Source organism: Toxotes jaculatrix, chromosome 9 (genome assembly GCF_017976425.1).
Source record: "Toxotes jaculatrix isolate fToxJac2 chromosome 9, fToxJac2.pri, whole genome shotgun sequence".
Classification (NCBI taxonomy): Eukaryota; Metazoa; Chordata; class Actinopteri; family Toxotidae; genus Toxotes; species Toxotes jaculatrix.
The window spans coordinates 28,306,389-28,320,732 of NC_054402.1; the positions used below are offsets into that span (position 1 = coordinate 28,306,389).

At 41.4% G+C, this 14,344-nt stretch overlaps 1 protein-coding gene across 1 annotated transcript; it reads left to right on the forward strand.

The window, feature by feature from the left end:
* Positions 1–4,347: 4,347 nt before the first annotated feature.
* LOC121187127 (zona pellucida sperm-binding protein 3-like) lies at positions 4,348–5,187 on the forward strand. The gene is made up of 2 exons (XM_041046248.1): positions 4,348–4,882; positions 4,969–5,187. The coding sequence occupies exons 1-2, from the start codon at positions 4,382–4,384 to the stop codon at positions 5,089–5,091; spliced, it is 624 nt and encodes a 207-aa protein (XP_040902182.1). The 5' UTR covers positions 4,348–4,381; the 3' UTR covers positions 5,092–5,187.
* Positions 5,188–14,344: the final 9,157 nt, after the last annotated feature.

Genomic DNA, 14,344 nt, shown 5'->3' on the forward strand with positions numbered 1-14,344 from the left:
GCCTGGACGTTAAATCAGTCAGAGACAACAGTTCAAGAAAACAATGCACTGCTGGTCTCTACATCCGTGGTTTTACTTTTGGTGGTGACTTTAAATGTCCAACCAGTAAACATCTGCTCTGCCTGGTACCACACAGTGACGCTCTGAGCCCTGAGAAGACTCGTTCCTGAGCCACAAGCCTAGCAGCTCAGCAGCTCAGTAGTGATGTGACACGTATCACCTCACCTGCAGTAATTACTGACTCAGTCTGTCATTAATTGGCTCTGTGAACGACACTTATTTGTGTGAATTAGCGACGTCCATGGCTCCGGCCAGACTGACAATGTTAGTGCTGCTGCAGCTCCTACAAGGCTGCTGAACGTCAGGTAAAGGTCACAGATCACTGATCAGTCTGGCCATGTTATTGGCTGCTGTGTTGTGTGGGAGCACACATTCACTCTGTGGCTCTCCTGTCAGCAGAAACTGTCCCATCTGACCACGTCTGCATGCTTTATGTATTTTGTTGTTGTTTGTATTAATGAGAGGTTGTAGGTGACAATGGCTACATACACCTACAGACAGTCTCACCTCCCACTAAAACTAAATATAGAGCATCTACTGATCTGCTGATTTTCTTCTGATCTGCTGCTTCATGCTTTGTTTAGACTTTAGTGCTGAAATCAGATGCTGGCTGTTTGAGAACAGAGGCATCTGATCTAAAAATGGACTGCTGGCATTTCAGTCTAGTAAAACTGTTTCATTGAAGTTAAGAAGTTACATGCTGTTTGCACCTACCATCAACGACATGAGAGAGTTGTGTGTTTCATTTGTTCGGTTCATTTATGCAGTACCATGTGTTTGTGTTTCACTTTATATTTTCTGAAAGAATGTAAGTACTGTCTTATAAATATCTATACTTGAATAAAAATATTAATCCACTCATTCATTCAGTGATGATGGCAGCAGTACTGTACAGTACACTTCCTGGTTCCTAATTCACTCATCACTGCTCAAACCAGAGCCAGCAGATTATTTTAAAGTTGCTGATGAAAATATTTAAATGTGTAAATATGTAAATAAGTAACTGTGTGTTATACATATACATTTAAGGAGTATATATCTAAATTGTAACCATGTCAACACTGTAAGAATATTTTTAGTAAAGGAGGAGTTCACTCAGTTTGAGCTGAAAAGTAGAGCAAACTCTATTATAACAGAACTTCCATGGAGTGTGACTGTTGTCTGAAAAATAATATTCTAATGTTATAGTCCATGTGAATGAGAATTGGATTCCCACAGACTCTGCCAAAGAACCTTCAACACACACACACACACACACACACACACACACACACACACACACACACACACACACACACACACACACACACACACACACACATTTCATTCTGCAAAGTAGCTTTATGGCATGACATGTGAGGTTCTAATGTCTCACATCTCATACTCTCCTGTCTTATTACCAACATCCCATGAATAATGCATCATTTTGATTTGAAAGAGAACATCTTTGAAGATGAAAGTTTGACATTGTGACTGTGCGTACTCTGTCCATTCAGGTCCACCAGGTCCAACCAGCTGGTTTGGAAGTCACTCAGCTGGACGTCAGCAGAGGGGTTTAGCTGGTCTCTGGTTTTGATTAGAAGATGATTCATTCCTCGCTTGTGATTTGTCTCATGTTTAAATAATGTCAAGCTGTTAGTCAAAGCAGAAATATACAAGTGCTCACAAGCTGCGTCATTCATTCTGAAAATGATTAAAACATGTTTATTTTACAATTGAGTTCGGTGGAAGAATGGAGACGGTCTGAGTCATGTAATCACTGAGGGGAAATGCTTCTGTTGTCTGCTTTCCTGTTTCCCTGTGACCCTGATGCCCTCTGTTCAGTTCAGGGACATGCAGAGCAACCCCCCCGGGGCAGCGGTGTGAAATGTGGGCGACACAGTGCAGCTGTTGGCAGCAGAGCCCTGCTGGGTCTTTGGTCCCTGGATCCTTTCCTTAATGAACCATTGACCTCCAACCTATTGAATGAGACATTATAAAAATCATTTCCAGAACAAAATGAATGTGAGAGCTGTAACTGCTGATGCTGTTTAATATTCTATTTAATCTTTGGTTGAGCTTCTAATCATATGAACACTCATTAACCTTAATGTATTGACTTGAATGGGGACTTTAAAATAGCTGAATGGACCTTTTTAATGTCCTTATAATGAGCTTATTCATCGTTTATCATTGTGTAATCATTTTTGAATTTGAATGAGTTTGTACTGTTCACATTGGCTGATATATAAACAGCAGTTGTCTATGGGATTGTTACTCAGACTATAAGTTAGTGAGTGATCAGCTGCAAAAGTGATAACACTTGTCTATGAGGAAGTATGCACAATTTTATGTAAGCATTGTTTTGATATCATTAAAGGGGAGCTCTGATCACATCAAAGTTTACACGTGTCTCCAGGAGCTGTGTGAAGTCTGACAAATGTCCTCCAGTAATTTCTCTTGAGTTGGCGTTGGTTGTGTTTGAAGAGTAAAAACATCTGGAGCTGTAGAGTCAGAAAGAAGTGACTTTACCACATGTCCGTCTCCACATTTCTGCTGCAGGCTCGAGGGTAAGTACCAGCTACCTTCGCTGCTTCACCTGCTTCTATAGTAACACACCAGAGTGTGTGAGTCATCGTTGCTGGTTGAGTTGCATTGTGGGAAAGAATAAATAAAACAATGTCAGGTTCTGCTGCATAAAACTGCTCATTATTGTTCACTGTTATTGCATCATTCTTCTATTCACTGCAGCAGAGTTCATGTCATTTCACTCAAAGCTATTTTTTACTTCAAAACGGTCTGTTCTGCTATGTGATTGGCTGAAAAGTGAGGGGGCGGGATTGGTGACGGTAACTGTCTAATGACACTAGGACATAAAATGACATTTGAAAGAAAATGCATTTTTAGTAGCAGTTGCTGTAATTTTTTAAAAAAAGAACAATGATGAAATAATTCACAAAATGTGTACAGTTTAAATAATCTAGAGAGTTATTTCACATATATGTATTGGTATATATATATTGTAATATATACTCTATTGGTTATATATATTCAATATTATATAATATTGAATATATACTCTATGTATCTTTTTCAGTTTTACACATTTTGCAATTCATCTGCTGCTTATCAGGGTTCCGGCCCAGTCCACAATGCACCAAAGTCCTACGGCACCTCCCATGGGTGGTGGGTCCCACGACCCAGAGAGATTGAGTCTACCAACTGGTAGGGCAGGTTTAAACTGTGAGCAGTATCATGCTGTGGATCAGCAGATGTACTAACAGCTTATGCTACTAGACTACTAAACTGTAGGAGTAATAAAAAAAAAAAGGATCTATGTAGTAAAAGAAAATCATGAGACATGTTGACTCTTTAGTAAATCACAGCATCCTGTAATCAGTGAGTGACAGGCACTCTGCATTACTTAGGTACTGTTGCCATGGTGACTGCTCACCCTCTGACCTTGAGATGTAGTGGGATTTCAGGCGTCCTACTCCAACGTACCATTTGCAAAGATAAATGAAGACAACAAGAACTCCACACTGACATAAACAACAAACAAGACATTCCTAAGAATCAACATGTGTCAGTAGATGACGTTAGAACTTTTTACGTCTTCATCATATCAATGAGTCTCCCTGCTGTTTAGACCACCAGAAAGCAATTAGGTAAAATGTATTATTATAATTATTATTGTTATGTTGTTGTTGATGGAAGAGGTACTCAGATCTTTTACTTAAGAAACATTAATGTAAAAATAAGTCTTTCTTCTGTCGATGTAGTTATGTTTGATATACACTAGATTATTATCACTGATGCATTAACATGTAGGCAACATTTAAATATTGTCACTGGGCAAGCTGGAGGTCATTTTAACTACTTTACTATGTTTGTAGTTCTGAGTATAACAGTTGAAGTTGAGCTGAAACCATCAGTTTATCAACAGGATCTTGATTAGCAGCTAAATATCTAATAGATAAACTGTTTTGTTACTATAAATCAGTGTCTCCTGATTAAATAGGTGTGTTTACTGAATAAATGAAGGGCTTGCATGGACTTCCATCAAACAGTAAAACCATATACTTGTACAAACGCCACTCAGTTTGCTATTTAGATATGTAATCCTCCAAGGTGCCTTTAAAAAAAACACTGTCTGCAATGTGTGGATTAATGCAGGATGGCACCTGCACAGAATGTCCAGTTAGTGAAGGACATGCAGCTGTGAGATCCACACTCATGGAGAGGGATTCAGCTGATTAAGCAGAGGGAGGAGTCACTTCCTTTGTCTGCTTCAGTGTTCAGGCTGAAGAAAGCCGGCATAGAAAAGTGTCTGCTTGCAACAATGAGGTCCAGGCAGCTCATCGTGTTTGGCTATGTGCTTGCATGCGTGAGGCTTAGTGATGCTCGATTCCACAGTAGGAAAGTGCCAATCTACTGGGGGGTTGAGGCGCAGAAGCCCACAGAGGTGGAAGTGGTGCCAGCAGCAGAACTTGAGAGAAAGCACTCCAGAGCGTCTGTTCAACAAGCTGGCGGGCTACAGCTAAAGCAGATCCCACCAACGGCTAAACCACTCTCCTGGAGGTTTCCAGAAGATCCAGTGGATCCGGTGAACGAGCCTCCTGCAAAGTTTGAACTGCGGCAGCCGGTGACGACCAACCGCGTTGCTGTGAGGTGTGGGGAAAGTCGGCTCCAGGTGGAAGTGAGTCAAGACCTGCTGGGCCTCGGCAAGCTGATAAAACCAGAGCAAATCACACTCGGTGGTTGTTCAGCCACTGACATTGATGACTTCTCTCATGTGCTCGTCTTTGAATCTGAGCTGCATGGCTGCGGCAGCACGCTTGTGGTATGAGGTTTTTTTGTTTTTTTCATATAACACATTCATATTAGACAAATAATGTCAGTTTTTAAACAGTGGTTCTTTCTCCTTAGATGACAGAGAATGCCTTGATTTATGCCTTTACACTGGTCTACAACCCTGAAGTGTTTAGCAGACCTCGTATTATAAGGAGCCAGAGTGCTGTCATTGGAGTGGAGTGCCACTACCCGAGGTGAACTGAAAACTGGATCAGCCTGCAAAGAACCTGCTTTAATTTACACAGAGACACTGAAGTAATCAGATTTGCATTCACTGGCAATAAAATTTTAATATCTCAAAACACTCATTTTGATTTAGCGCACATTTATTTGCTTTGGAAGCACTCATTTATTCACAGACTTCTCTTGTGTCAGAGTCTGTTTCCCCATCGATTTGGGTCAAATCAAGTCAATTTTATTTACATAACACCAGATCATAACAGATGTTACATATTTAAAGGCAGGCCTTTAAATACGTTTTATGTGATGTCAATGGGCATATCCTGATCAGATAACTCAGAGATTCCTTACAGAGGTACTGGAAGGCCAGGACAACACCATCCTGAATAACTATATTGTCAGCTAATGTGTTTCTGAGGTGCCTGGATCAAATTACAGTAACTTCAATTACAACTTCAGTTTTTTCTCAGATTAATAGCAGAAAATTGCTGGTCATCCAGGTCTTCATGTCCTGAAGGCATGATAGAAGTTTAGAAGTGATGAACACTTGCATGCAAAAGTTACTTTTCTCAGAAGAACTTATAAAAATTGATTGCTATCTTCCATGAAGCCACTTGGTGTTGCTTATAGCTGAAGTGTGTCAGCACACATGCTAATGGTCACAGTCCAAGATTTTAAACCAGGATGTTCTTGGGATTTCCAACAAATTTAGCACAAAGACACTTTATACATTATAAAGATGTTAGACACTTTAACACATGGTAAAAAGTATTTCACAGATGACTTTTCAAATGGAAACTGTGGCTACATTTCAGAGCTCTACAGGACTCTTGCGTGTTCATGCCTGTGTCACATGTTTGGTGTTTCTTAAGGTTGGTGAAATGTCAAAATGCACACACTTCCCATCCAGTCTGATGAAAGGATCTTGAGCTTGAGCTGTAACTGCTGCAAAAGTGGCCTCTATAACTGACTAACATGAACACAACGCTGGTCTAAGTGAATGAAATGAAACAAATGGCATTTACCAGGGTGAAATTAACTACCTGCTTGTGTAGAATTGGAAAATTTGCAACTTGGTCGACTGTGGCAGTTTTCATCAGCGTTAATTGCTTCATTTATTTTTCTAAAACTGCCATCAAAAACATATGACCATATGCGTTTTTTAATTCATAGTGACTTTGAATTTCGATCTGAACTCTGAAATATGTGACCACTTTTCTGTTTATCAGCTGTCTCTGCCAGGACGATTCTCTACTGTAGGTGTGGTGTGTAGAAATCCTTCCCCCTGCTGAGGACAGTAAATACTAATATCCAGAAGGAATTAATGGTAACAATAATGGTTTTTCTTTGGGCCAAGTGGGCCAAGCTGTGATTGTAATTCATCCTTTATTTATGCCTCTCAGTTCTTCCCGGAACATTCCCTGCTCTCTGCCTGCTGATGTTTTATTGCTTTAAGAGGTCAGACCTTATCAAACTGTTTCATGATTTCTGGAAAATCTCATTTATGCCAAAACCCCATGCTGTTGACAAAACTTGTCATGACAACATACAGTATTTTTACACGTTGAGTTTTTCCTGGAGCGTCTTCTCTGTAAATCATCAAGCAGCTGTTTTTTTTTTTTTTCATGCTAGTGCTGCTCAGAACACAGTTTTGCCTCAGTCATAATATTGGAAACTTTTGCAGTCATTTGACTCTTGTTCTTGGAGCTGCGCCTTCCTCCAGTGACCTCACAAATCACATGGCTCAATGGGTTTGATTTTCATTTTCTGTTAATATAAACAAGCCTTTCAGTGTGTGTGTGTATAGCAGCATCTGTTGAGTGTGCGTATGTGTGCTGACTGTTTGTTTGAGTTGCTCAGGACCTGCACTGATAGTTCTCATGTTGGGGTCCATTTTTGTGCAGATTTCACAGTAAAGCTCTTCACACAGCATGATCAGCCTACTGATGCATTTCCTACTGCCTCATAGTGGCTCCAGAAAGTTTTCAGGTCCCTTCTCTTTTTGCTCTTAATTGTGCTGCAGATTCATTTTTGAATTGATAAAATTGCCTTTTTTGTCCACATTTACAAAAGTATCCAGACCTTCTTTCTGTCAGACCTTCTGGGAGATCCTCTCAGGCTCCTTATGATTTGATGGGAAGCGTCTGTGAACTGCCATCTTCAGGTCTCTCCACAGATGGTCTATGGCAGGGGTCTTCAACGTTTTTCAGGCCAAGGACCCCGAAACTGATGGAGAGATGGAGCAGTTAAATATGTGGTTAGCTTAGCTTTGAGACTGGAAGCAGGGGAACAGTTAGCCAGAAACTCTGTGAGAAAGTCTGTCTACCAGCACCTTGTAACTTGTTGTATCTTGTTTGTGTAACAAACTGAAATGTAGGGAGTCGTGTTGTGTGACCTCTACTAAAACCCCTGCACATCATTTTACTGGGTTTTTTGTGGTCTCTCTATGCGGATGAGGACCAGGGTGTCCAGAATGTAATTCTCCATAGCCTCATACTTAGAATGAGAGAGCTTATACAACAAGCTGCTAGGAAAAGGGGGGGAGAACAAGGCTCCAGAGGTTCGGAGGTTCAGAGAAGAAATCAGTGACGATGGTAGAATGTAGAGAATTAGTGAGGTTGCGGAAGAAGTTCATCGAGGCCACTGGACTCAAACACAAACAAACCAGAAAACCAACTCAGGTGGAAATATAACATTCATGGTGGAGGTATCTACAGTTTGTGAGTGGAGATGGAAACTTCATGCAGGAAAGAACTGGAATCAAACCCACAATGTTTTCCTTGTACTGTAAAGCACGTGGACTGATCAATCATTGAGACACAGTGGAACAGTTTGCAATAGTCCTCATGGATTACTGCTCTGGACAAGATGCTGCTATCTATAGCAAACACCTTGGCTCCGATGCCACTGTGACTTCTGATGTAAATGTGGCTTTAGCAACAGCCTGCTGTTTCATTGTGCAAAGAGCAGTTGATTTATTGGGAGGCGATGGTATTATCAGAGCACCAGGCTGTGAACTGACATCTGGTGATATTTGTACAGCACTGTCATGTAACTCTGCTCTTTTCAGTGTGCTCTTTTCTCTTCTTCATTGAGTACATAACTATTTACTTAGCAAAGATGTGGGACGTAAAAGGACATAAAGTCACAGTATGGTATAGAGGTAGTATAACGTGTGAGATAGAACCATTTTGTCTCTATAAAGCAAAATCCTGAAATGTTTCAAGATATTTTCTGCCCACACCACACTGTACAGTGAAGGTAAATGCAACTTTGACTGGAGCGCTGAAAAAAGTGGCAAAACTGTGATGTTGCCCCAACAAGGTCACCCCACTTGATCCATTTAGCACTGGGTACACACACGATTTGATAATTCTGTCTATGTGCGTGCACATGTGTGTATTTGCATCCATTGTCAGTTAACGTAGCATATCAAGCCCCTGTTTAAATTTGCCATGTATGCAGTATTGATTGGTTTGGAAGTTCACCATTGTTTACCATCTGTCAGAGCTGTGAGTCATTACAGGCTTTGCAGACCGATGTTGCCTCTGTTAGTCATCTGTACTCATTAGTGCACCGATCTGCTGAGATTAACGTTGTTGGGCAAACAGTGTAACATCCATTATTTCCTGGGGTAGGAATTTTCCATGTTTCCATTAGCTGCCCTGATGTCACACGTTATCAGAGTAAATATATTTGTCATTTTGTAGGTTGTGTTTACAACATTCAGAAATTAGAACTCAGTCAGAAGCCCGGTATTATGATTCTGAGAAGCTTGGCTAATTATTATGACCCAGCACTTGGGGACATACCATTCATCTACAGACTACACTATGACTTTTATTGAGTTGTTCTTGGAAACCTGTAAATGAACAATTTACAAAGCAGTTCAAAACAAGACAATCCATCCATCCATTTTCTCCACCAAAGTCAGCTGGGATTGGCTGAATTTGGGTTTTGGGAGTACATGGAGGGAACCCACACTAGCATGGGAGAACATGCAAAACATGAAAAGTCCCATCCAGCAGATTCAAACCCCAGAACCTTCTTGCTGTGTGTACCACTGCAGCACTGTGCTGCCTGACAGAATAGTCTCACCTTCAGCACCTGCTGTGGAGCTTTCGATCATATCACCTGATCTTTATCATCAGCTGGAGGCTGCTGTTTATGAAGCTTGAAGAATGAACTTTGTTTTGTCAGTTGTGGCTGTTTACCGGAAAGTCAGTTTCCCTTCCCTTACATCTACCACTGAAAAACTGATAAGACATTCTCCAGGTAAATAGTTTATTAGGTAAACTTTGCTAGAACTAATGCAGCCTAATGCAAAAGTCCTGCAATAACTCCTCTTTCATGAAGGAGGAGGAGGAGGAGGAGAAGTTCAGTGTTTGCTGAAACTGTTTTAGAGAAGTTTTGATCCAACTGTATGATCATTTTGGAGGTTGTAGTGTGTGATGCTGATGAACAGTACAGCACCAACCAAACTGCAGTAGCAAGTCTCTCTGATGTCCAGCAGGCAGCAGGAGATTGAGGAGTAACATCCACAGGCTAACAATCACAGAGTCTACTGGCTGGTACATGAAGGAATCTAGCAATCTTTGAAGCTCCTAGCTGGGTTCTTTGGCATCCTTTGGCGTATAAGCTGCGGTTTGGCATGTATGCGACGAGCCCTGGGCAGCGTTTGGCTTTCCATAACTAGCAGTCGAGTCAAGTTGAGTATACGGGTTTATACAGGTTTGTAGTCCTGAAGGGTGTCAGCAGCGAGTTTATGCAGTTACGGTAAGCCCTGAGGGGAAAACATGATTCAGTAAGTCTTCGCAACTCTACTGCACAATACTCTTGTAATACTCAGCTTGTAACACTGTTTAGGCTTGTAATGCTTTTATTTATAATGTTGCCTAATTTGCCTAATGTTGGCCTGACAGTTCTTTGGTAACACAAAAAGCATGTGTAAAAACTGAACTTTGGTCAGTATTGGCACACAGCTATTTCCTGGAGGCAGTATTTACCAGAGTAAATAGATTTGCATTGAACTCAAAAACATAACAATTGTCATTGTGAGCATGTTAGCATGCTAAAATCAAATTTTGCTCCAAGTAACACTAAATGGACTGCATTTTATATAGCCCCAAGCCACTCAAAGCACACAGCACTTGTTGGTACATACCAGTGGGCACATCAGGGACAGTTTAGGGTTCAGTAACTTGTCTAAGGGAAGCCAGGGGTCAAACCACCAAGCTCCTGAGTAGAGCGACAGTGACTGTGCTGCGTGCAGACTCACACAGCTGTTGGCATGTCTGTAGACTCTTTTATTATTATTATTATTATTATTATTATTATTATTATTATTATTATTATTATTATTATTATTATTGTTGTTGTTGTTGTTGTTGTTGTTGTTGTTGTTATTATAAGGAAGGAAATTATGGAGATTTTTAATTCAGTCTCTGAGTAAAACAGCTGCAGCTTAGAAGTACTGACCCCAGGGGCTTATTTTTGGCTACATTAAGTCCTATGTGGCCATATGTCAAGTCACTTTGTTATTATAGAAATCCTCTCAGTTTTGCTTCTTATTTAATCTAACATCTCTTTCTCGGTTCATCTTATGGTAAAGTGTGTAGCTGGTTAAGTTTGGTGTGTGTGAATGGGTCTAAGGTTTTTATTTCTATGTGTATTTTCCTACTTACAAATGAACAAGCAGACGGTTTAGAAACAGAGGAATCTGAATTCGTTTAAAAACAAGACTTTCTTTAAGGCCTAATGTTGGCATCCTGTGTGGTAACTGCGAGCAGCAATAGCTGTAGGTGACGACAATGAGGCCGCTGCAAGCATTGCCTCGTTGTCATGGCAACCAGCATAACACAAGTTCAGACTGAAGGATTTACAAGCTCATATTCTGTCATGATTTCTACACTGGGGAGCCAGTGGTTGTTTTGTGTGTGGGTTGGGCTGCGTGTGGGATCAATTTAAAAATATTACTGCTCCTTTATTTTGGGAGGATTGGCTGCTGAAATCAGGACATATGCAGAACAGCTCAGAGGTGAATCAGGAACTGTGTGTTCTGCTAAGAAGAAACTCGGTGCACACAGCACACATTCAGGTGCGTACCATATGTCCTGTCCTCAGAGCTGAGAAAACAATCACCTGGCGAGCGTTCACCACAGAGGTAATATAGTACATCACAACAGTTCCATACATCCTTAGATGCTGGGTAATTTATCAAATCAGTAGACAACAAAAAATAGGAACACAAAGATTCACACAGTGCGTTGCCAAATAACTTTGACTTTGCACCAGCAGTATCAACTTAACAAACAACTGCATGTTGTTTTGCAAGACTTCTCTTCAGCAACACCCATACTGTGCAGGCTGTGCTATAGCACTATTGGTGTTGTTCTAAAAATAGTGGTGCGTTTAACTGCAGTTTCTCTAATAGCCCTCATTTGATGAAACAAAGAAAAAAGGATGAATAAGGTGGCTGAATTCAAGTAAAAGTTTTAGTCAGAGTTTCTTGAAGTCAATCACCTTTTTTCACAAATGTATGATCTTTGTGCTTAATTTTAATACTTTAATGTGCACCTTGGTGGTTTGCTTAAGAAAATATACAGTCTTAAAACAGAAATTTTGCATGCTTTTGTTTGATTTTCCACTCTGCTTCAGATACATATCGGATTAATATTCTATGAAGACTATAATGTAAATAATTACCAATCATGACAGCTTATTGCTTCTGTGCTCTGTTTCCTATCATAACAGTAATCTGCTGAGCACACATTATCCACTAACTGTTCTGTAATCTGAATGCTGGCTCTCTAACATTGTCCACTGCCAACCCTGTTTGTATTATGTTTTATATGCTGCATGTCCTTCTCCTCCTCTCCTCCATTCCTAGCTGTCCTATCTTCCTCCTTTTCCTCCTTTCACCCAGCCCAGCCATCAGCAGGAGGGTCCCCCATATGAGCCAGGTTCTGCTCAAGGTTTCTTCCTGTTCAAAGGGAGCTGTTTCTTGCCACTGTCGCCTTAAGTGCTTGCTCTGGGGTCAGGCTCTGGGTCTCTGTAAAGCGCTTTGAGACAATTTTGATTGTGGAAGGAGCTATATAAATAAAATTGGAGGAGTAGAGTTTGCATGTTCTCCCTGTGCCTGTGTGGGTTCTCTCCGGCTTCCTCCCACAAACATGCACATTAGGTTAATTGGCTACTCTAAATTGCCCATGGGTGTGAGTGTGTGCGTGTGTGGTTGTCTGTCTTTGTGTGTCAGCCCTGCGATTGGCCGGTGACCAGTCCACGGTGTACTCTGCCTCTCGCCCATAGGCAGCTGGGATAGCGACTCGCGACCCTGACGGATTAAGCGGATGGAAAATGAATGAATGAAGTTATATAGAGCTACAATAACTCTATATAACTTCATCCTAACTATCACATCCTTAGTTAGGATGTGATCTGCACGGCCTGGGGTTATGGAGCAGGTTCACAAAGCAGACCTGAGGAATGATACCCTGCCTGTCCCTGAATATATGTGACAGTACGGGGGGATATTTTTGTACCTCCAGCTGTTTGTCCTCTGCTATCACCGCACGCCCACAGGCAGTGACTCACACAGCAGCATTACGCACTTTATTAATTTCTTTGTTTACTGTAAACGTTTGTGAGTCTGCAGAGGGTTGGTTTTTCTGAGTGTGCTGGCCTGCACGCCGCTCTGAATCATCTCGCTGTCATACTTTCCCAGCTCTCTGTCTGTCCTCCTGCTTTGCTTCTTTCCTGTCAGGGAACAGTTATGACAGTTACCAAAGCCTCTGCACGGTTTGGAATCTCTCGCTCTTTCTCTTTCTCAATAGGAGTTCAGTCAAAGTTCAGATGTGTGGCGAAGGAAAAATGTCTTTCCACATGCCTTGTCACATTTTTTTTCCCAGTCTTATCTCTGGACACTGTAACAGTTCCACTGAATTGTTGCATAACTTAACCGCTTACAGGTGCAGATAAGTGTTCTGAAAACATGCGTATTGGTGCATAATAGCACAGGCTATCTTGTCATCTTCCTGTGCCGGTCAGAGGTGCAGCATGTTCTCAGTGCAAGTTTCCACGTCAGTGGTGGGTAATATTTCGACATGTGGAACTTGTGTACCAGCGGAGAGTGCTTTGTTTCTGGGCAGGTCAATGAAAGGGTTCCCAGATTGGCAGGGACTGGAGAATCATCACTAAAGATCTGACTCACTGTCCACTAGCTGCTTGCAGGATTATTTTGGTTCTTGTTTCAGCTTCCCCAAAGTTCATTTCAAAGAATCTTGACAAAGTGGAAAAAGCAGATGAGTCACCAGCTCTTAACAGATGACCGGAGCTCAGGGGGTTGTGATGGAGGTTGAAGGGAAGTTTCATTGAGAATGACATGATGACAACAGCAGCATATTTATCAGTAGTGGAATATGATGAATTATCAAATATTGGCCTGTATTTACTGTGTGTATTTACAAGGTCTTTATTTAGAACAGACCTTGGCAGCTGTAGCTCAGGAGGTAGAGTTGATCCACTAATCAGAAGATTGGGGGTTTGATCCAGGGCTCTTCTCGGTTGCACGTGGAACTGTCCCTGGTCAAAATACTGAACCCCATCAGTGTGTGAATGTGTGTGTGTTAGTAAAGGCTTTTACCTCTTTAGAAGCAGGCTTTTATTCCCAGCCGCCCGGTTAGCTCAGTTGGTGGAGCATGAGACTCAATCACTCAGGATTGTGGGTTTGAACCCCACTCTGGGCAGCACCACCTACCCTGCTGGACCTGTTTTGAGGTCCAGCATGTGGCAAACTGTTGCAGACAGAAGATATGATGACCAAACATGTATTAAGGAAACTGTGTCCCAAGATGTCACCTCATTCATTCCAATACAAGCTGATCAAAAATAACTTCAGCTTTTCAAATTCTAACTGGACCTGATTGCTTAAATTTTGAATTTGAATTCATATTAAACTGACTGTGATACTCACAAATGTAGCACTGGTTAAACAGCATATGCCTGTGTAGAAAAAGAATTAACACTCTGTAGTTAGAGCTGTATATCCAGCTTCTTGTCTGCAGCAAACAACAGTGATCAAGTCTAGAAATCCAATATCAAAGGACTACAGAAGAAAATGTCCCAGCAGCAGTAAAATCTCCACCCCCTCACCTTTAGCTTCCATCGGCCTTGGCTATCGGTTACTGCAGCGTCAACCCGAAGACTGTGATCAGTTGTGGCCCTGCCAAACATAATGAGCCCGTCTGGATGGCGTATAGGACTTTCTAAAGCC

Coding starts and splice junctions, on each gene's coding strand:
- LOC121187127 (XM_041046248.1), top strand. CDS start 4,382: ATGAGGTCCAGGCAGCTCATCGTGTTTGGCTATGTGCTTGCATGCGTG. Junction 4,883..4,968: donor GCTGCGGCAGCACGCTTGTG/GTATGAGGTTTT, acceptor CTTTCTCCTTAG/ATGACAGAGAATGCCTTGAT.